The sequence below is a fragment of the Trichoderma atroviride genome, chromosome 2, assembly GCF_020647795.1.
Source record: "Trichoderma atroviride chromosome 2, complete sequence".
Taxonomy (NCBI): Eukaryota; Fungi; Ascomycota; class Sordariomycetes; order Hypocreales; family Hypocreaceae; genus Trichoderma; species Trichoderma atroviride.
The window spans coordinates 5,137,412-5,159,093 of record NC_089401.1 but is presented as its reverse complement, the minus strand read 5'-3'; the positions used below and the strand labels follow the sequence as shown (position 1 = coordinate 5,159,093).

Here is a 21,682-nt window from a genome sequence, read left to right as displayed (position 1 = left end):
TTCCCCCGTGACAAGACCGGTCGATCACCCAAACCGCGGCCAAAAACTGGAGGGCCCGCGCCGCCTGATTGGCTACGGTCCCCTTATACCTTGTACCGCCCATGTTTCAACAGGGCCCTTTTTTTAGCAGCGCAGACATGGCATGGGCTTCTCTCTGCCTACAAAGCAAAAAACCCCTGCCAGGGACAGAGATCGCGAAACATGCTTATGCAGCGTTCAATAGAGAGAGCAAGCGAGAGAGAAAAAAAGAAACGCGCATGTCCACAGGGCGTTGGGCGCTGATCTTTTGGCTCTTGGGCGCTCCCCCCATTTTACCGGGGAAGGGATGAAAGTGCAGCAAAGGCTTGCATGAATTCTTGCTGCCGGCTGATGTTACACATGTGCATGTACTCGTTACTTGTTTGGCACTTTATCCATAACGCAGACGCCATCTCAGGCACAATTGCTCCGCCCGCAGAGGAGCAAGAAAGGGGGATGCGGCCAAAGAGAAGAAAGAAGAAGAGATAGAAAATTTCTTCAAATGATCCATCTTCTTAGTTCCCATCACACCGCCAGCGCCAACGCCAACGCCAACAGTCGATCAGCCACAGAAACCGCAGCCAACTAGCCGGCGCCACTGGCCAGGCACAAACTCAATGGCCTCCCTCTCCCGACTGTGTCAAAAAATGGGCCTTTCCGACAGAAAGACTAAAGAACGCTCCATACAGTATGGCTGACACGGAAATAGAAATAGAAATCGAAAAAGTGTAGCAAACACCAAAGTGCTAGTAGTGGTATGCGCGTGTCATGGCTCGGCACAAGTGCCGGTGTCGTATCCAGCCTCTTACCCAAGTCAATTTGCTTCACAGGGGGATTTGGAAGCATTGCGTTCTAGTTGTTTCAGCCGCTTGGCTTAGACCCCCATGATGTTTGAAATGCCGTTAGGCTTTGAGATAGAGTACAAGGGAGTAGCGATATCCCATCTCGAGTTTATAGCTGTTAGATGACATGAGTTATCAGACTCTTACGAGGAAGAGGTTGGCTACAGTAGAAACCGAATGAAGCGTCCGACTTTAGGATATAGTATAGAATCGCTTTGCACACAGACCGCATATTGGGACTTGTGGCTGATGCGGTGAACAAATGGATTACAACTCTAACCAAGCCTTCTTCAATCTTGACCTCGAGGTGCCCGAAGGGGCATTCACTTTCCACAATCGCAGCTCAACACGAAGCGCTGTATGGTCTGCCATAGCCACGGTTTGACCTCATTGCATCTTGGACCCCGCAGTTGCCGGCCCTGGTATTGTAGTTGACATCATTCCTGGAGAGACCGAGACCCAGGAGATTGTAGCTTACCAACAACCACTCACAGGGTCACGCATACTTTCCACATGGATATAAAGCCCGGGAATTTCATCATTGACGACCAAGAGAACCTAATGCTCATTGACTGGGAGTAAAACGGTGCACCGGCAACCACACTCGCCCCCGAGGCAGAGGTGTTTGCGCTGGGGAGGACCATGTGGATGCTTCTGAGCCAGACGGCCAGCAACTTTGACGAGGTTGAGCACCCTGATGATGTTTAGGTCACCTGGACAGGAAACAACAGCCTTCCATCCCAATGGGCCGAAATCGTGGAAAACTTCCATGAATGTCGATCCAAACGATCGCCCATTGTTGGAGAACTTGACAGAGTTCTGGGAAGGCGAAGCATATCCCTTCAGGTAGCGGTCCATATGCATCTTTCTCTGCTTTGTGCAGTCTCCCAGGTGTGATTTAGGCGATGGAAAACAGCACATGACGCTTAGTACCATAATTTTGTCAATACTAGTTTCTCCAAGCCCTGACAAGTCTATTCAAATTCCAAATGCCTATAAAATCCCTCTATTCACATCATATAGCAAACTGCACTGATTGCTCCGAGGCTTCATCAATGGCTCCACTGCTAAAAACAACGCCATGTTCCAGATATATAGAATCTCCGCCAGCCGGGGGCTGCATTAAGCGTCGTGTTTTAATCCTCATCCATGGAGTCGCCTCCCTCATTATTCTCTGCTTCTCCCTCATCCTCGCTCGAACTGCTCTCGTCATCATTGACGCCGACTAGTCGATCCTCGCTAACGCCCTCCTTCAGAGCAGGGACGCGCTGTCCGAAAGCACTTCGGACGCCGGGGTTGGTGCTGGTGTCCCAAACATGCATGCTGCCGGAGCTGCCCGCCACTGCTAGTCGGAAAGCGACCTCGGGATCGGGGGCAAACGAGGTAGCAAACACCTTGCCCACGTCGAGATTACGAGAGACGACGAGTGAAGGGCCGCTGGCCTGGATGTTCCACAGCTTCACCGTCTTGTCAGTCGATCCAGTGGCCATGAATCCGGGAATGACGCTGTTGATGTCAAATGACGACACAGATTCGTCGTGTGCCTGCAGGGTCCAGACCGCCTTGGTTGCTTCCGGAGTTGATGGCGCATTGCGGATATCGTGATAGTGAATGACGCCGTTCTCTGTTGAGACGTAAAAGTAGTTCTGGTCGTGCGGGTCCCATCGGATGTTCTCGACATCGCTCTCGACGCCCCATCGAGGGACCTTTGCGTCTGGGGCTCGCATATCGGCGGCCACCACGGTTCGATCGTAACTTCCACTGAGCAGCACAGTAGGCTGGGCGGTGTGCCAGGCAAGAGAGCACACTTTGTCGGTGTGGTACGAGTATGACTTGGCGCACTTGGTTGTGTTGAGATCCCAGAGTTTGATGGTCTTGTCTGCGGAGGCGGAAGCCAGCAGGTTTCGGTGCTGGCGGTTGGCGGCGAGAGACAGAACGGCATCCACGTGGTACTCGTCATTCGCCTTGGCCTTCTTCTTTTTCTTCTTCTTCTTCTCGCCAGACTCGGGGTTTGCGCCTTGGCCAAGGATGGCGTTGGGATACATGCAGTCGACTGTGTCAAGGTCCCAAATCTCAATATCCGGGTCCATGGTGCCGACGGCGACAAAGTTGCCCTTGCCATCTTTGGCTGCGTCTCCCGAGTTGCTGACGGGAATGTCCAGCCACTCTACACATAGAGGGATGGCTGGCAGCATAATGTCGTGGTGGACGTAGAGGTTGTCGCTCTCATCCTCGTAGACGTAAACCTCCAGATGTGCCAATTCGTCTTCAACCTTTGCAGACAGGATCAGGTTGTCAGTTGCCAAGACCTGGAGATCCTGCCTCTCCTCGTCCTCGTCGTCGTCTTGTAGTGTGATGTACGGGTCTTCCTTGTTGGATTCATAGTATGCCAGTGACTTGACATTTCCAAACATGCCCATGCTTCCGTTGGCAGCGGGCGCATTGTCGTCGTCTTCGTCATCGTCGTAGTGTTCTAGATCGTACTCTTTCAGATCATCATCGTCGATCCTGATTCAACTTGTTAGCGAAAAGGGCTGTATTAATTTCACGAATGCCCAAGGATACATACTTGACTGTAGATCCGGCCTTGTTTTCTTTGTCTTCCTCTCCCGCCATGTCCTCGTCATTGTTCTCATCTCCTTCCTCTGCATCTTCGCCTTCCTCTTGCGCTTCCTTCAAATCCTCCTCTGCATCGTCAAGCTGCAGCTTGGCCAATGCAGCTATTCTGTCGAATTCGGACTCGTCAAGCTTGTAAACTTGGGGGAATTGGGCCGCGAAGCCTCGCGGTACCCACTGGGCAGCAGTTATCATGGAAGACATTTTGCGAATGTCTGGGGGTATCTTGAAGTCTTTTTCAGTGTAACTTCAACTATAATCTCTGCGCCAACCTTTTCCAAACTTTTTGGCCAAAAATTTCCATGGTGGGGTTTATCGATAAGCTTCTTTAGCAGCTCCCCCAGTACACTCGGCGAAACCTCGCCTTATTGATCTGCCATCATTTCGCAAGTCGCGTAGCTACTTGGCGCATCACCGCCTCGAAGCCGCATTTGCAGGAATCGGCAGACTCAAATCATGGTATCGGAGGCAGAATACGACGGGTTCAATCCCAAAAGGAGGAAGCTCGAATTCGCTAGATCCAAAGGGAGGTACCAAGATGGATCTCGAAGCTCCACACCGCGCGGCCAGTCTCGATATGCGCCGACGCCTCCTCGAGATTCCAACCAGCCGCAGCCGACGGATGAAGATTCTTTAGCTCTGGATCGCGATTGGTATGGCGGAGACGAATTCGGAGCTCATACATTCGGCGATGAGTCCTACAATCCCTTTGCGTCTTACGACACATCAACATGGGAGAGTCAACAACAGGAGTCGGCCAAGGCCGAGAAGATGACCAGCCGATATGACGCCCGACAGGAACAGAGGAGGAGGGAAAATGATGCCTGGGAAACGAACCGTATGCTTGTCTCCGGTGTGGCACAGCGAAGAGATCTAGCCGCCGACTTTGACGATGAGGAAACGACACGAGTTCACCTGCTTGTTCACGATTTACGACCGCCATTCTTGGACGGAAAGACGATTTTCACCAAACAGCTTGAGCCCGTTCCAGCAGTTAGGGACTACCAAAGCGACATGGCTGTCTTCAGCCGAAAGGGGAGCAAGGTAGTCAAAGAATCTCGCCAGCAAAGAGAGCGACAGAAACAGGCGCATGAAGCAACAAGCATTACCGGCACAGCTCTCGGAAACATCATGGGAGCTAAAGAGGAAGATGGAGATAGCGCGCTGCCAATAGCTGCCGAGGAGGACATGGAAAAGACTGAACGCAAGGGGAACAAATTCAGCGAACACATCAAAAACGCCGAAGGAGCGAGCGATTTCAGCAAGAGCAAGACATTGCGCGAACAACGAGAATTCCTGCCCGCGTTTGCGGTGCGCGAAGAGCTTCTCCGAGTGATACGAGAAAATCAGGTCATTATTGTGATTGGTGAGACGGGATCAGGAAAAACAACACAGCTTACCCAATTCCTTTATGAAGACGGCTACGGGAAGACCGGTATGATTGGATGCACGCAACCACGTCGTGTCGCTGCCATGAGTGTTGCCAAGCGTGTGGCTGAAGAGATGGAGGTCAAACTGGGAAGCACCGTTGGATATGCAATTCGATTTGAAGACTGCACTAGCAATGACACCGTCATCAAGTATCTGACAGACGGAATTTTGCTTCGTGAATCGCTCAACGAACCCGACTTGGACAGATATTCTTGCATCATCATGGATGAAGCGCACGAGCGAGCGCTGAATACGGACATCTTGATGGGGTTATTCAAGAAGATATTGCAGAGGCGGCGTGATTTAAAGCTCATCGTCACGTCTGCAACCATGAATGCAAAGAAATTCTCCGATTTCTTTGGTGGTGCCCCCGAATTTACCATCCCAGGGCGAACTTTCCCTGTTGATGTCATGTTTCATCGATCTCCAGTCGAGGACTATGTTGACCAGGCAGTTCAGCAGGTGTTGGCCATTCACGTATCTATGGACGCCGGTGATATTCTCGTTTTCATGACAGGCCAGGAAGACATTGAAATCACTTGCGAGCTAGTACAGAAGCGCCTAGACGCCCTAAACGATCCTCCAAAGTTGAGCATACTACCGATTTACAGTCAAATGCCAGCAGATCTCCAAGCCAAGATCTTTGACCGGGCAGCCCCTGGAGTTCGCAAATGCATTGTTGCCACAAACATTGCCGAGACAAGTTTGACTGTAGATGGCATCAAGTATGTGGTTGACGCGGGTTACTCGAAGATGAAGGTGTACAATCCAAAGATGGGTATGGACACGCTTCAAATCACACCAATTTCCCAGGCCAACGCAGGGCAGCGCTCAGGTCGTGCTGGTCGAACGGGTCCAGGAAAAGCATTCCGACTGTACACGGAAAAGGCATTCAAGGAGGAGTTGTACATTCAAACCATTCCTGAGATCCAGCGGACCAACTTGGCCAATACCGTGCTGATGCTAAAGTCGCTTGGAGTCAAAGATTTGTTGGACTTTGACTTTATGGATCCACCTCCGCAGGATACTATTTCCACCTCCATGTTCGACCTATGGGCTCTAGGAGCTCTAGACAACTTGGGAGAGCTGACAGAGCTGGGGCGCAAGATGAGCGCCTTTCCCATGGACCCTTCTTTGGCCAAGCTACTGATTACAGCGGAAGAGTATGGCTGCAGCGAGGAGATGATAACAATTGTGTCCATGCTGTCGGTACCAAACGTATTTTACAGGCCAAAAGAGCGGCAAGACGAGGCCGACACACAACGAGAGAAATTCTGGGTCCACGAGTCTGATCATCTTACCTATCTCCAGGTTTACTCAGCATGGAAAGCCAATGCATTCTCAGATGGATGGTGCATCAAGCATTTCCTCCATTCCAAATCCCTACGGCGAGCCAAGGAAATTCGGGAACAGCTCCTAGACATTGTGAAGATGCAAAAGATGAACTTGATTAGCTGTGGCATGGACTGGGACATCATCCGCAAGTGTATCTGCTCCGGATACTACCACCAAGCCGCCAAATATAAGGGATCTGGCGAGTACACCAACTTGCGGACGAACCTCGGAGTCCAGCTGCATCCTACGAGTGCCTTGTATGCGGGTCATCCGCCGGACTACATTGTATACCACGAACTCATCCTCACTTCCAAGGTATACGTCTCGACTGTTACGGCTGTTGATCCTCATTGGCTGGCAGACCTCGGCGGCGTCTTTTACTCCATCAAAGAGAAGGGCTACTCAATACGAGACAAGCGAATCACTGAGACGGAATTCAACCGCAAGATGGAGATTGAGGCAAAGATGGCGGAAGATAAACGTCTGGATGAAGAGCGCAAACAGGCAGAGGCAGAACGGTCGGTTAAGAAGAAAACAGACCACACAGATGAGAAGAAGATTATCACTCAAGGCGCAGTAAGGAAGCCCGTAATAAAGAGGCGCGGAAGAGGGTTCTAGACGTTGGAAATAATCGTTTCACTTGTTTATTCTTTTTGTATATATATATAATTATTAGGCATGGCGCGGGTTCCAAGGCATGGGTTACAAAGCACTCTATTTTATCGCCGGACCTCAAAGGTACCATCTCGCTCCACCACATCACGGTCTTCTGTGACAACCTTGTCGACCTTGGAATGGCTCGGACCCTGGCCAATGTCCTTGAAGAATCTTTGGATGATGTCGTCATCTCCCTGAGCTTCGCCCTCGACCTATTTAGGAGAGCATGAGCTACGAATGAGTCTTTGATAAGGGACTGTGTCTTACCGTATCGTCTATAGTGTTGCGGCACCACCCTGTGACGCCATATTCATGAGCCTTCTTTCTCGTAAAGTAGCTGTAATTGGTTAATCACGAGATACGAGTGGCATGATATTGAGACTCGCTTACCGGAAGCCCACGCCTTAAGGACGGGGTGATGTTAGCGGAGCAAAGTGGAGGAGCCTGGTTGAAACTTTACCTTGGACGAATCCGTGTACTTCGAAATAAACCTGCGATGTGTATAAGCAATTGGCCTTTTATATGAGATGTAAGAGTAATCCTACTCTTTTTACCATCTTTAGATAATGAACCCCAGCTTATATGATAAATGGCAGAACTTGATTGATATTCAACTTGAACGATCCAAGTCGTCACCAGCCACGGTTAATCTCCGGATCTCAACCCAAAACTATGAAGTCACCACATTCGCCTTAGCCCCATTGCCCTGCCAAAGCCTCTTTCTCATCTCTACAACTAAACAAAAAAAAAAAACCAAAAGAATCATGGACGATATACAACCAGAACAAGCCCAGCCCAGCCCGACCATAGAACCAATCCGCTTCCGCGCCGGCAAAAAGAGAAAAGCCTACCGACAAAGAGGTCCAGCAGCGGAAGAACAAGAAGATGCAAACGACGGTGTGGCGACGGCGATTTCGCCCGCGCCGGTGATGCCAGGCGTGTCGTCCAAGTCGAAAGACGTCGATGCTGGGCGTGATGCGGACGATACCGGCGCAGAAGCGCAGAACCCCACACAAGGACACTCGGAGAGAGAAGACAATGGCGATGACGGCGACGACGACAATCACACAGCGGAAGAATCAGCCGTCGCGGCAGCTCTGCGCCTTCGCAACGCCCGCCGCGCAGCATCTCGTCGAGGAGGCGTGGGATTTCGATCAGAAGGCCGATCGGCACCCGGCGAAGAAGACGATGCGGAACATGCGCTGGTGCTGAGAGATCAGGATAAAGAAGGCACAGTGGCGCACGATCGCATCGTGGGCGGCATCACGAACCGCTTCATGCACCAGACGGGCCTCCTCACCATTTTGGACGACTCACACATGTACGTCTCCCAGGCTACCTCTATCTCCTCCCCCCCCTCTGAGAACACAATGTCACGTCCTGCTATATTCTTCCAGAGCGCCAGACTAATCATTCAGGAATGCATACATAGAATCCCGCCTAGCTAGTCGCAACGCCTCCCACGCCCCCCCAAGGCGGCGCATCATCATCATCATCATCCTCACAGCTCCCCCCTCATTCCTCCTCTGCGCACCTCCAAAACGACAATGGGAATCCAGCGGACAAGTGGCGCGATCAGCCCACGCGCCACGGCAAACTCGTCGAAGTCGACACGACAAATCTTGGCAATCACCAGATGAAGAGCGACAACAAGCGACGTCGCGTCGACACGGACACTGCCAAACCCGTTCCTCCTCGCCGAGGACGCAACCGCCGCAACAGCGAAGACATTGCGCGCGACGCCATGGTCGAGCAATTCCTCTCCGAGAATCGACGTAAGCTCTCTCTCTCTCTCTCACCCCCATCGCATAAAATCCACAGCCCATAACTAATCATTCACCCCTCACCAGTCGACGTCTACCAAGTCCCCAAAACACACGCCGCAACAGCAACAGCAGCAGCCGCATCCTCCTCCTCCTTCGTCCCCGGCGCAGACCCCTCCGCCGACGACCGCCTCGCCGAACAGTTCCGGCAGCAATACTACGACGAGATGGCCCTGCGCCGCAAGAGGAAGCGCCCCGCGCCGACACAGCAGCAGAAGCAGCAGCAGCAGTCTGCGGATGTGCTCAAGGGGCCCAAGCTCGGCGGCAGTCGGAACCAGAGAGCTGCTGTGAGAAATATACTTTTGCAGCAGGAGAAGGATAAAAAGGGCAAATGATTTCGCAACATGGCAATCTGTTTTTGCAACAGTGATAATATTTAATGAGCATTATTGGTAACTTGAGAGTTAAAAGGACAATGGGGCTTTATATGGACGACATTACAAGAACACAGGACAATACAAATATTTAGCGTATATAAGTAATCAATTTAACAGTTACAACCGACTGCGATCAAATCTCAGTTAGCATGTAAGCATAATCATTTATTGACTGTTGTAAAACAAAAAGAAACCCATTTCTCATCCAAAATGACCGATTCCATCATATAAATCATAACCCGAGCCCCCAAACCAAAAGTGAAAGTCCATGTAAAATCGCATTCAGGAAAAGCAAAAGCGAGCATCTGTCCCAGCCAAGTCACTCATCAAAAACACCTCCCGTCGAATCCAATCGGCAAAAACGAGGGAATCAAAACAAATCCAGTTCAAACACCAACAAACATCTTGGAGCCCTGGGTGTACCCATGAACAACCAAGTGAATGGAACCTATAACCAAAGAGGTGGAAACCCAGAAAAGAAAGAACCCATTGAAAAAAAAAATTCCGGTGGAAAAGACCGATATAGGACTTGTTTGACCTTCTAAAGAAAATGGTTAAAGGTTCGACAGAGGAGCTCGCTCGCTCCACAGTCGAGAGAAGAATAGAATACCTGTATCATGCTTCCTAATGCGCCTCCCCAGCAGCTGGTTTATATTGGCGCCGAAAATATATAAGTACGGAACGTGGGACTTTTTTTCACACATCGACAAAAGTTGTAAAGGGACAATATGGAAAAGAGAAGATACCGCTCAGTGTATCGCCGGCAACCATTCATCTAATGTCCAACTGGAAGGGCTTGTAGCGGCCTCCAATTGTGGCACAGCGAGGGCACTTTCTCCGAGCTCCATGTTCAGACATGAGAACCTCGACGCAGCTCGAGCACAGTCCGCAGATGCATTCTGTGCAGGCATACGAATTCTTGAGTAGAGAAATGCCATGACAGGCAGCACAGTAGATTTGGATGTTTTGCGAGTTGTAGGTCGGGGAGGAGTCGGGCAACCCGCGGGACCCAATGTGGAAGTTGTCTCCGCTCTCGCCGCTCTCGACGGACGGGAAGGGCTCAATCACGTCCTGATTATACGAGGGCGGCGTCAGGGCTTGCTGTAAGGGAGAAGCTTGGTAGTTGTTGCTGGCGGAGTGGAACTGGGGGTGGCTAAAGGGAGGTAGAGATGACCGGTGGATTGAGACGGGGGGATTGAGGCATCTTTGATACAGTTAGAGATGTTGCTGTGGAACACGGATGAGCAGATTTCTCCCCATCAGCGCGGCTTACCGGAGTGCGGTCCTCGTTGACGTCGCCCGCTGCAGATGCGGCCTGGTCCGCCGCATCAATCAGATCCTCCCAGCGTTTGCCATAGTCGGCGGAAGGCTCGGCAGAGAGAGCCTTTCGATCGCGGCCGCCGGGCCCGATGCTTTCATTCTGGATGCGCCGTAGCCAATCCGCCGCAGTGCCGCGCGAAGGCTTCTTCTTGTGGTGGGATTCGCGATTCTTCTTGGATATAGACTGCTTGCGAGGCCGGGCTGGTCCCAATGGGCGCTGGAGGGGAGGTAGAGTAGAGGATCGCCCGGGTGGTGAGACGTTTAGAAGAGACGGTAGAATCTCGCGAGGCCTGCTGGAAAACGGATCGCTCGTGATGTTGTTGAAGTTGATGGGCGGCAGCTCAATGGACTTTCTAGGCCTGCGCCGAGCATCCAGGTCGGAGTAGTATCCCTGACGTCAATGAGAAGCTCCATGTTAGCGGCCCTCTGTCAAAACATCGTGGGGCATCCCATTATCGATAGTTGCATCCGATAAGACACCCTTCTATCGATAGAAGCCGCGCCGCGGGGCACATGTGATTGATGCATGCATTCTGCGACATTGGGTCACTTACCTCCACGTCGGATTCCCTCTTTAAATCAGCCAGGGCGGCTGCTGCGCTGGCTGTTCCGAGAATGGAGCTGGTGCCGGGCAGCGGCTGGTCGTCGCCGTGCCGCGGCGTCCCGGGATTGCTCGATTCGTCCCTGTAGAATGAATGGCGATCGTGGAAACCTTGGGCGCCTCATTAGCGACAAATACACAAGAAACAAGGTCAGTGAGACCAACTGGAAGCAGCTGTGGTTGGCGTTCCATCCTGGCGGCGGTCTTGCGCCGGGGTGTTAATCATGAGCAGGAAGCTCTCCTCGGTGGCGGGAAGCTTGGAGATGTAATGCTCAGGATGTGCACGGCGAATATGCTCCTGCATGGAGCGGTATCTCTTTTCCTACAAGGCGAGGCACGGCATTAGAGGCATGTTTTTATAACAGATGTCATGACAGCATTGAGAGGAATCGGGTGAGGCCGGCGGTGGCTGAAGCAAGGCAAGACTGGAATACGAGGGCTGAAGCAAAAGCAGGCTGGGAGGGACACGGAGCAAGACAAGCAATCAGTACTCACGCCGATGCATCGTTTGCGGCAGCTTGAGCCGTCCTGGTTTCGGAGCGGGCAGACAACCTCATTCTGAGAGTCTGTGATGGAAAAGGACGACGTCAAGGTAGATCTCGGAGGCATTTTGGGCCTCGGCAGAAGCAGCGGACGAAATGTCTGGCAGTCAAGCTTGGCAGCTTGCTCAATTGGGTCGATGAGAACGATCAGCTAGTCGAGTCGACTCATTCGACGGCGGCGACTGCGAGCAAGAAGTACTGAGGCTCGATTCGCCGCCTATGTCGGTTGCCCGCGTCTATTGAGACTAGAGCAAAGGACAAGAGCGCAGGAAGAAGAATGACGATGAAGTGAGAGGTGAGAGCAAAAGTGAGAGCAAAAGAAGAGGCAGATGAGAACTGTTCTTTGTCCTCTCGGTTCGAGCTCGTCAAGCCCAGTTCAGGTATCCGCCGGCGGTTCCTGGAAGGCTAAGTAGTAGCGATTGCGCCGCAGCCAAAAGTTAAGCTGCGAGCTTGAAGCTGTTCTCGAAGCAAAGTCGTCGAAATGTACCCATATGCAGGCCAAAGTGGGTTTTCCGAAAGCGACAAAAACGTGGGCGGCAGGTAGCCGAGGCACTGGACACGGAAGAGGGTGTATGGGAGGTCTGAGAGAGAGATGAGATGCAACGATGCAGCTTAAATACGACTGCGGGTTGAGTGCTACTGGTACACGGTATAAGGTCTGGTCTGGTCTAGATAGTGGCGAAGCAGAGATGGTGGGATGAGACGAGTAGAGAAGAGATGGGAAGAAGATGAGACAGGCTACGAGCTCGGCCAAGGTTTGCAGCTGGGAGGGGACTGGAACGTACAGTGTACCGTGGGCGTCCTGGACAAGAGATACCCGGCACACCACCCGCTCGGCCTAGCACGGCGAGGTACCCTCCGACCGGACGAAATGATCAGGTCTGCAGAGTGTCACTGGAGGGAGCGCTGGAGGGGCTGCCGTTTTTTTTACTGGGGGACGCCCTGCCTTGCCAGCCGGAGCAGCTCTGAGAGGGAAGCAGAGGGAAGAGGCGTGTGAAGCGAGAAGGAATGTGTGTGGACAGCAGAGCTTGAATCAATCAAGGCACCGGGCATGGCATGTAGCGGCAGGTAGCGGGTACTTGGGGCATCCTACGGGGGACTAACGCTGCTAAAGCTCCCTGGCATATGCACATGCGGCAGCGCCAGAAGGTCCCTTGTGATGGGGGAGTGGCCAATGGGCGAGCTCGCAGGGCGCTGGCGGGAGCTGCTGCGCATGGGTCAGTTCGATGCTCCATGCAGGACTCGATATCGCTGGCCAGTAACTCCAGTACAGTAAGTACTATTGATCTCGTCTTTTGTTTCCATCGTCTGTCTGTTCTCGTTGTCTTGTCTTGATTGATATATTCTCGAGCTTCAGCTGTACTCTATACTTGTCAGCAAGTCCCGGCGCCGGCGTCTTTCCCAAGCGCCATGGAAGGAGAAAAGCACATCAACCCGCCCTCGTGGCAAAACCATCAAATGGATCGCTGGAAGCTGGAGCATCTGAGCATCTTTGCCGGGCAGAGCACGCACTGACTCGGGACCCTTGGGCGGGGCGGCCTCCATGTATTCGCACTACTCGTACAAGATGCAACGAAACGCAGCAACGATTGAAGCTGCAGTTTTGCTCACTCGACGGGGTTTCAGCTGACCGGCAGGCGGGGCAGAGGGTGCGAAACAAGGGGAGCTTCTGGGAGCTGTGGTCACTGCTACCTGCTAGCCCGGATTCGGCCTAACGGGATGCAATCAATGCAATACGGGGCTTTTTATAGAGGCGGCGTGGTGGCGGCTCGACGGTAGCGGAGCTCCCGAGAGCAAAAGGAAAAGAAAAAAGTGACATTGAAGCCATTGTGAGGTTGCTCTGAGCTGGCTGAATGGACGAGTGCATGAGTTGCTGAGCGAATGAAGGACGATCCTGGGCTATTCTCTTTGTCGGGATAAAAGCTATAGACCCTTTAAAGCTGCCTGGCCAAGCAAATCTTTCCCACTTAGGCAAGAGAGTGATAAGCAAGCTTGGCTTGGAGCAGGGAATGCTCGCGGCTAGAATGTACCGCCAGGCCTGCAGTACCACATAAGTACAAGCTGGAGCAGTTCTGCTGCTTCTACAGCTGCTACAGTATGTGTACTGTACTCTTCTCCATGCATGCGACATGGAAGCAGCTCGTCCAAGACCTGGAGAAGCTGATGCCGCTTCTGGACGCCGGCGGGGCCGAAGAGGGGCGTCAGCCAGCCTCTACAGCCTCTGCAGCCTCTGTACAGGAGCTACAGTACAAGTACCAAAGCCCTGAAGAAGCTGGCTGCTGCTCAACTGCTGCTGCACCAACTATTGAGGTGACCACCTCGTCGGGCTGGCCGGCAGCGTCTGAATAGCAAGCTGTAGCCTATCAAACGAGGCTAACAGCTGCTACTAAGCTGCGACCAAACGAGCTGCGAGTAAGTGCGTGTTAGTTTCGCCCAAAGGCGGTGGCGGTTTAATAATACGACGCAGAGAGACCAAAAAAAACACCTCTTTTCTTTTCGGCTGCCGTTTTCGCAAAGGAAAAAAAAAAAAAAAAGAGCATGAAAAGCTTTTAAGCGCCACTGACTAGCTAGTAGAAACTCGGACGACTGACATCACTTTTTTGCTTCTTCCCTGCTGCCGCTGGGGGGTCCCTCCGACCGAAAACTGACGTGCAGAATGGATATCGACGACAGGGGTCTTTTTTTTTTTTGCCGTGCCAAAGAAAAAAGGAAAAACAAATTAAAAAATTAGAAGCCTTCGACATGTTCTGTTTCCGTTCCCCCCCCATTGTTGCTCTTCGTAGACTAGTTGAGATTGTGGGAAAAAGAATTATGGGGATTGATGCGCCCACCTATTTATCTGGGCGTGGGCAGAGCTTTTTGGGAAGCAAAAGCTTTGACGCCCTCGTTAGCCCCAGGACCAGAAAAAAAGGCCGTTGTCTGGTTGTTTCAATAGCAGCACAATGGCTGGCACAATAGCAGCGAAATATCACGGCTTGTCGCCATCTATTTTTACTCATTCTCCAACATCAATGCTTCTGGATGGCTGCAAACAACTGGCATAATGTTGCTGAATCAGCTGCCCGGGGGGGTGCGAGTTCTTCGCTCTATACTCGGAAAGATACCGAAACGAACTTGGTTCTTGACAAGGGGACCAGAGTTGGTTCGCAAAAAAAAGAGGCGTCAAGCTTTGCAGTTTGTGACATGTCGAGGGAATCTTGACCAGGCCTTCTGGAAAATCCAACATCACTGGAAAATCTGTTGACCTGAGTCAAGATGAAGGCCTTGACCCCGTTTTTTTTACCAGATTCTCAAGTCCGGAACGGGAGCAAAAAGGCGCAATGATGTGATTTCAGTGTATAAGCACCTTAAAATTGGTGATTCCATCTTGATTCTATACTTGCTATATACGAAGCGCTAGTGACGCCGAGAAGACTAACTCGAATACAACTTCTCGAGCAGCGAAAATACCTTACCAGTAACACATCTTTAATCAAGTCCAGACAACAAATGATAGTAGATAGTATTAAGAACAGCAGCTAAAGCCTAAAAGAATGCACATACTCTGTCTCACTGCTTCATAAGACCTTCATTCCCCTCAAGTACACAAACTCGCCCCTCGCACCTCTACATTCAGCCCCAAGGCCTCATTAACAACATCAACAAAAGCACAGCAGTCACCACACACCCTCCGAGACACCAAGATGACTGCGTTTCTCAGTCTCTGAGGCGGTTCAATATCCACAAGCTCCCTAACCTTCTTCTCGAGACAATCATCATCCAGACGTAGCCTCGCCATTCCAAAATCCCCATTGTCAGTATCGCGTGGAAGAAACACATGTCTGCTCACTAGATACGCAATCAACTGCTTCTCCGCGTGGCAAGCGTAAAACTGCCCCGGTATACCCTGATCATGCCCATCTTCAGGCAGCACATGTCCCGTAATCTGGCACAAGTAAAGCACCTCGTCCGTCCACTTTCTGCCTGCTATCTGGACGTTGAGATCCGAGTCCGGCTCGTGTGAAAACCCACTCATGGCAGCCACAGGAGAAAACGCCGACGTGCCATTCAAGTCGCCCCGGAAGAGGATTCCTATCGTCTTGTTCCTGCGAGGGACATCAAAGTTGGCGAGCATAGATATGATGGCCCCTCCGTCAATCACAGACGTGCAAGTAAAGCCCTCAAGACGTAGTCCAGAAGCCTGAGCACAATGGCCATCATCTACAGCTTCGTCACCCAGCTCTCGGATGATTGCCTCTCGTTCTTCGTCTCGTTCATAAGTGGCTTCCTTGTAAATATGGTGCTCCCCACCAGACCGCTCATATCGCTCTTTACGATTGTCCTTGGTGTACTTTGCAAAATCAATGGCTCGAAGCCTCACCCCCTTTCGCACGCATTGTAAAGACTTGTCTGCTCCGTGATCAACAAGGTATTTGACATTATCCAGACGTCCCCAAAGAGCTGCTTCCATCAACGGAGTCCGTCCATCCACCATCCTTGCGTTCGGATCAGCACCATGGTCAAGTAGCAGCTTGACAATCTCTGGGTGCATCTCGCAGGCCGCCATGTGCAGAGCCGTTTTACCAGATGTCGACATCTCAAGAACCTTCTTCTCAGGAGGCTCCAGATTTTCAGCTTCACCGCTCTCGACAAGGACTTGGTAGGCATCCCACTCGTCTTCGTCGTGCGAGAGCCATTGCGAAGCCTGCACGCCATGAAGAAAATGTCCTTTTCAGACGAAGTCTCAAGGTAAGCCTTCAATTCTTTGATCCTGCCCATGACCATGTCTGATACCGCAGCTTGAAGCCTATTCATGGGCTCGATATCTCGAACTTCTTCTTCTGCTTCGTACCATTTGCGTTTACCACTCACATCCACCTCCTCAACGGCATCGAAGCGCGCAAAATATTCACTCGGGTCAGCTCCTGCGCGGACATAGAGCCCCCTGTTCTTGTCGATTTCGTACTGGCCATTGAGGGGGAAGCAAATTTTGTAAAACTCTTTTTTTTTTTCGCAGTGCGATAGGCGGGATTGTTCGACCTGATATTGACCATTAAAACCATGGCGATGGATGTCGCCGCAATGGGGGCAGCGGATGAACATTGAGGAACAGTCCCACCACAAGACACTGGCTTCAGGATATGTCGACATGACTTTTTTTCTCTTCTTTTCTTGTGTATATGAATGTGTCTTCGGATTTAGGCAAAACTATCGATTCTGCGTTCTGGATAGAATGAAAATCTCCGATACTAGTATCACGGACAAGTCGTCAGCTTCATGTGCCACAGGATCCAACCCCGCTTCAAGAAGCAGAGCTCTCTCCGAGTAACCAATCAATATCTTCTCTTGACAATAATCCAAGCTCCAATCAGGCTGGGACCATACTCCCGTTTCTCCGCAAGTGTCACCATCCAATGTACTCATGTATTGCACTGCCCATCACCTAAAGGATAGTAATAACAAGAATGCCAGCGTTACTGGTTTTGAGCTTTGTGAAATAACATCGATATCACGGTTCAAGGCGTAGAACAATTTGTATACCTAGTAAAAGTCAAGTCAATGATGATTATAATAGCTAAATCGAAATTTGTCTCGCCTACACAAATGAGATGCCCTCACATCTCCCAGGGTATCGCGCATCCATCTGCCAAGCCGCGTCGACATTTGGACATTGTCTACTTCCGCAGACCTATCCGCCAATATATGATGTATAAGTTTATAAAAAAAAACCCCCCAAGCAAATCCAGCCCATTCTTTCCTTCCTTTAACATCTCTCTCTTTTCTAATTTCCCATGATTCCAACAGAATGTTTCTCCCTTTTTACTTCATCTGCTTCAAAATCTCGCTCAGGAAATCCTCAAAGCTCAACGTAATATATCCATCCCGGTCGTCATCATACCTCTTAAACACATCCGTCATGCGCTTCAGCGAGATACACGCCTGAACAAACAGATCAAAGCTCATGACGCCCTCGTTGCGCTTGTCGTACGTGCGGAACAGCAGCTCGACAAACTGCGGGCTGAGGCGGTAGCGGAAGGCGATGAGGGCGTCGGTGAACTCGGGCAGGGAGATGCTGCCGCTGCGGTCAACGTCGAAGCGGTCGAAAAGAGTGCGCCACGAGGCGAGAAAGGACCAGAGGCCGCAGAACTCGTTGAAGCCAATGGTGCCGCTGCGGTCTGAGTCGAACATGCGGATCATCATGCGGACCGTCTGGATGTCGAATGCGGTCCAGTCGCCGTTGACCAAGGCTGCTGAGAGCTCCTTTTCGGATAAGTGTCCAGTTCCTATGTTCAAAGAGATAGCAATGTTAGTCCATCGTTCAGCTCCTTGCTATTAAGCCACATCGGGCATCGTTCAAGTTTGCATGTCTCCTCACCATCTTTGTCAACAGCCCTGAACAGGGGCAGCAGCGTCGGGTCAGCTCCACTCCCATCGTTGGCGGGAGACGGCGGTGGCCTGGAGGTCGCAGCAGGATGATGTTGAGCTGCCGGGCGCTGGGCAGCGGCAACAGGAGGCGGCGATCCTAGGCCATACGCCCCTGGGTGATGAATCGGTGATCTATTGTCGTGTCGCTGCTGTTGCTGTTGCTGGTCGTATCTCGGCTGTCCTTGGCCATGCCCGCCTGTATTTTGCCGCGGGGGACGGTCATAATGCTGGTCGTGTCTGGGAGAAGGCTGCTGCTGCTGGAGAGGAGGGTGCTGCTGGTACTGCTGCGGCTGGTGGTATTGCTGCTGTTGCGGCGGTCGATCGTATCTCGCCTGTGGAGGCGGTCCGCCATGCTGTGGTGGCACCGAACCTGGTTTCTGTAAAGACGCACATGCTGGCTGGTTAACTTCTGCCGCCATTCCATCTCGAGACAGTCGGTTCAAGCAAAACTCACGGGCTCAGGCTCGGCAAATCTGTTGTTGGCGACCGAGTTAGTGGGCTGGTGTTTCGCATCATGGGGCGCGACGGGGCATACCTGGGCAGAGCGTCTTCGTCGTAAGGGCGCTGATAGGCCATTTTTTTTCTTTTTTTGTTACGCGAAAATCGGAAATGAGGAGAGAAACAGTGGGTGAAGAATACGGATCGCAACGAGAGATTTCTATGCGACGGGCGATGCGCGCTCGTTGTTCGTAGAAGCTTCTTGAATCGAATAACAGCCCAAGGTGGGGGAGACGAGAGGCAAGCAAAAGGTGTAGCAGCAAATGCCTGCGCGGGGCAGCAAGGCTTGAAATGACGGTCTATATAAGCCAAGATTAAGACGCAGAATAGGGGCTACAAGCCTGCAAGCGTTCGGAAACAGGAGCCGCGCTGTGTCAATTCCAAGCGACGCCGACGCGGTCTTTAAGATTGCAGCTGGAAAAGGGCGAGCAAAAATGCGTATCGCCGGATTGTGCCTTGGCGTGAGGATGATGCATCAAGCCCCAGATGACTGTCGTAAACCTAGTCGAGCACTGCCGGCGATGCGATACTCCGTGCCGTGGTAGGCCGGAATACGCGTTAACGGCACCTCACCTCAGCTCAGCTACAGTACAAATCCGTCACACAGAGACAATCCTCGACGGCTTAGTTTAGGTTTGTCTGCAAGCAAGACGATCCCTGTGCCTTGCGCCAGCTTCTGGGGCGGGGTGCCCTGGAGTGCCGCGCCTCAATTTAATCCTTCCAGACCGTCCATTCAGGGCTCGTTCGTTCCGTGAGCCCAGGAGACGAGACTAAAATAGAATCTTGGCTGTCCGCATTCTCGTGTCGATCGACAGCCGTGCCCATCCTCGTTCAAAGGCGCCCAAATTGTCGGCCAAGACCTGGACCATCTGTTCTGTTCTGATATGAGTTGCTGGCTGTCCGCCAAGCGGCCAAGAAAGGCGCTGAAAGCTGGAATCCGCGTATGCGAGAACAAGGTCAAAACAGCATGCACGACTGTTGATCCATCCATTGGAAACTTGCACAGCCGCCACGGGGGTTGTTGAGGCTCTGCGCGTAATCCAATGGCACCCAGACTCCACAGTAGGCAATTCTCTGTTCACTCTTCGCGTCGTCCAGATCACGAGGTTCAACGTGCATGGACATCCCTAGGTAGCCTTGTCCACCTGCCCTCAGCTGGCAGATGAATCCATTCGTAGATCCTTATTCGCTCAAGTAAAACCGGGCGAGGTTGTTGTCAATTGTGTCTTGTCGAGCTCTTAATATGTCATTTTGTCATGACTCGATGGGCTTGCTTTGTAATCATGTCCACTGTCGATATAGCATCTCATTTTCTTACCGGGCTGGACTTGGACTCATTGTGGTTTCCAACGATAACGCTCCTCCATGAGGCTGTTCCCTCTCTTCAAGTCTTGCCGCCAAACTTGCCATTCGTCAGACTTGTAGTAGACTGTTATTTGCTGTATTTGCCGTCCTCATTTTGTAATTACATCACTCAAATTCCTTCGGTAGTGCATCTATTTAGTCGGCCTGGAGCAACGGGTAAGATAGAATATCTCGTGTGACCCATTACAATGACTGCATCGGACATTTCGTCGGAATTCTGGATTTGTGGATATGGGTAAGAATCTTTCTGAGACGTGGCACTGCTCTGCTTGGCTTACTCCTCTGCTGATGCCCTGCTCCTCTGCCTGTTTCATATATCTGATAGCTGATGGGTGCCCAACCTGTAGGAGCCTCATATGGAAGCCCCCTCCCTGGTTCGGTATATATATTTACCTACCCATACATATAAGACGTCATCCTAGAGAGTCTCCCTAAAATACTAACACCAGGTAGACAGAAGAGTGCCGGGCTGGATAACTGGCTATGTTAGGCGTTTCTGGCAGGTACGTATCTTTGAACCGTTTAGTGACGGTCTCGCGCTGTCACTCACTCATCGCTCATTTTTTCCAGTACTGCGGATGGCTAACCATAGAATAGGCCAGGTATGACAGCACCTGTGGTTTTCTTGCAAGAGTAGTCGAGTCCTAGAGCAACTGTTCCAATGCTAACCCAACTGCTGCCTCAGTGAGGACCATCGAGGAACTCCAGAAGCTCCCGGGCGAGTAGTTACTCTCATTGAACGGTCTCACTGGGAACAACTCACCGATCACCACGATTCTGCTCCCGATAAGGTATGGGGTGTAGCCTACCGAATCGAAGCCGACCACGTCGCAGAAGTCAAGGAGTATCTTGACATTCGAGAGATCAACGGCTACTCCATCCACTATACGCCATTCCATCCTGCCGACGGCTCTTCTCCCATCCGAACGCTCGTCTACATTGGCACGCCTGATAACGAGCAATTTGTCGGCCCTCAAGATCCCCAGAAGCTTGCCGAGCACATCTTGCGCAGCCGTGGCCCTAGCGGGCTGAACAAGGACTATCTCTTCGGCCTCGATACAGCCCTGGCTGAGCTCTGTCCGGAGAGTGAAGATGTCCACGTTAGTGATCTTGCGCGCCGCGTGAGGGCTCTTGAACTCGCCGCCAATGGATCCATGAAAGCTCCCCAAGATCTGGACCCCGTTTCCAATTTCAAACAAGACGCCAGCACACAAGAAGCGGAGGAGATCGAAAAAGTTGTTGCATAAACAAGGCACACAAAAGACAAGGACGAAAACTTCAACGAGTCGCACTGAACGCAAATGCTTTTTTTTTTCCTCACTCCTAATGATAGAAATGCCGCCCCATCTGTCACACTGGCCGACTTAGATATTAATCATAGCCCGTCATTAACGTCGCCAATCTTATAGTTGGCCTCTCTTTAGAAACGTGGCCCACATATATGGTTCCAATATTCCCCCCCAGATATCTCTACCAGAAATCTCTCCCTTGTCCTTAGTCCGTGATCCCGGCCAGTCCCTCCCACAAACGATGGTGCAAGAACCACTCCCCTTTCTTTTTGGATTCCAAAAGCACAAGATGGGACAAGTAAAATATCGGCAGTGAAAAAAAAGATGAAAAAAGAAATCCTCCCTCTCCAAATAGCTTCTCGTCGAGCAATCTTAATAAAAAAGCCGAACAGCTCATCCATATATCGAAAGAAACACAAATCCGGGGTATATCTTGAACGCTCATAGATGTTCCGTTTTGGGACTTCTGGAAGATGCCGCTCGCGAAACCAGAAGAACACGCCTAGGTCCTTATTCTTCGATATTGCGGCTCTGGAAGGGCTCTAAACCTCTCTCTGTGGGAA

At 51.5% G+C, this 21,682-nt stretch overlaps 10 protein-coding genes across 10 annotated transcripts; 4 read left to right on the top strand and 6 right to left on the bottom strand.

Moving 5' to 3' along the window:
* Positions 1–1,418: 1,418 nt before the first annotated feature.
* Positions 1,419–1,724, bottom strand: TrAtP1_004518 (uncharacterized protein; the record flags this gene model as incomplete). Its single annotated transcript, XM_014084018.2, has 1 exon — positions 1,419–1,724. The coding sequence occupies one exon, from the start codon at positions 1,722–1,724 to the stop codon at positions 1,419–1,421; it is 306 nt and encodes a 101-aa protein (XP_013939493.1).
* Positions 1,617–3,854, bottom strand: TrAtP1_004517 (uncharacterized protein). Its single transcript, XM_014084017.2, has 2 exons — positions 3,430–3,854; positions 1,617–3,368 (listed from the first exon to the last, which is right to left on the bottom strand). The coding sequence occupies exons 1-2, from the start codon at positions 3,678–3,680 to the stop codon at positions 1,997–1,999; spliced, it is 1,623 nt and encodes a 540-aa protein (XP_013939492.1). The 5' UTR covers positions 3,681–3,854; the 3' UTR covers positions 1,617–1,996.
* A 78-nt stretch (positions 3,855–3,932) lies between these two features.
* TrAtP1_004516 (uncharacterized protein) lies at positions 3,933–6,860 on the top strand (the record flags this gene model as incomplete). The annotated part of the gene is made up of 1 exon (XM_014084016.2): positions 3,933–6,860. The coding sequence occupies one exon, from the start codon at positions 3,933–3,935 to the stop codon at positions 6,858–6,860; it is 2,928 nt and encodes a 975-aa protein (XP_013939491.1).
* Positions 6,861–6,961: 101 nt separating this feature from the next.
* Positions 6,962–7,456, bottom strand: TrAtP1_004515 (uncharacterized protein; the record flags this gene model as incomplete). The annotated part of the gene is made up of 5 exons (XM_014084015.2): positions 6,962–7,111; positions 7,167–7,236; positions 7,290–7,302; positions 7,360–7,390; positions 7,445–7,456. 5 exons carry the CDS (start codon positions 7,454–7,456, stop codon positions 6,962–6,964), a joined length of 276 nt encoding a protein of 91 aa, XP_013939490.1.
* Positions 7,457–7,489: 33 nt separating this feature from the next.
* On the top strand, positions 7,490–9,233 carry TrAtP1_004513 (uncharacterized protein). Its single transcript, XM_066112336.1, has 3 exons — positions 7,490–8,220; positions 8,318–8,674; positions 8,750–9,233. Exons 1-3 carry the CDS (start codon positions 7,664–7,666, stop codon positions 9,042–9,044), a joined length of 1,209 nt encoding a protein of 402 aa, XP_065968419.1. The 5' UTR covers positions 7,490–7,663; the 3' UTR covers positions 9,045–9,233.
* A 1,019-nt stretch (positions 9,234–10,252) lies between these two features.
* TrAtP1_004512 (uncharacterized protein) lies at positions 10,253–11,629 on the bottom strand (the record flags this gene model as incomplete). The annotated part of the gene is made up of 5 exons (XM_014083370.2): positions 10,253–10,303; positions 10,373–10,810; positions 10,974–11,131; positions 11,186–11,342; positions 11,516–11,629. 5 exons carry the CDS (start codon positions 11,627–11,629, stop codon positions 10,253–10,255), a joined length of 918 nt encoding a protein of 305 aa, XP_013938845.2.
* A 2,051-nt stretch (positions 11,630–13,680) lies between these two features.
* On the top strand, positions 13,681–13,911 carry TrAtP1_004511 (uncharacterized protein; the record flags this gene model as incomplete). Its single annotated transcript, XM_066112335.1, has 1 exon — positions 13,681–13,911. One exon carries the CDS (start codon positions 13,681–13,683, stop codon positions 13,909–13,911), a length of 231 nt encoding a protein of 76 aa, XP_065968418.1.
* A 450-nt stretch (positions 13,912–14,361) lies between these two features.
* Positions 14,362–16,578, bottom strand: TrAtP1_004510 (uncharacterized protein). The gene has a single exon (XM_066112334.1). It carries the CDS (start codon positions 16,136–16,138, stop codon positions 15,140–15,142), a length of 999 nt encoding a protein of 332 aa, XP_065968417.1. The 5' UTR covers positions 16,139–16,578; the 3' UTR covers positions 14,362–15,139.
* Positions 16,579–17,080: 502 nt separating this feature from the next.
* TrAtP1_004509 (uncharacterized protein) lies at positions 17,081–19,681 on the bottom strand. The gene is made up of 4 exons (XM_014084012.2): positions 18,503–19,681; positions 18,422–18,440; positions 17,918–18,344; positions 17,081–17,825 (listed from the first exon to the last, which is right to left on the bottom strand). Exons 1-4 carry the CDS (start codon positions 18,541–18,543, stop codon positions 17,362–17,364), a joined length of 951 nt encoding a protein of 316 aa, XP_013939487.1. The 5' UTR covers positions 18,544–19,681; the 3' UTR covers positions 17,081–17,361.
* A 337-nt stretch (positions 19,682–20,018) lies between these two features.
* TrAtP1_004508 (uncharacterized protein) lies at positions 20,019–21,077 on the top strand (the record flags this gene model as incomplete). The annotated part of the gene is made up of 5 exons (XM_066112333.1): positions 20,019–20,065; positions 20,178–20,209; positions 20,284–20,333; positions 20,428–20,432; positions 20,516–21,077. 5 exons carry the CDS (start codon positions 20,019–20,021, stop codon positions 21,075–21,077), a joined length of 696 nt encoding a protein of 231 aa, XP_065968416.1.
* Positions 21,078–21,682: the final 605 nt, after the last annotated feature.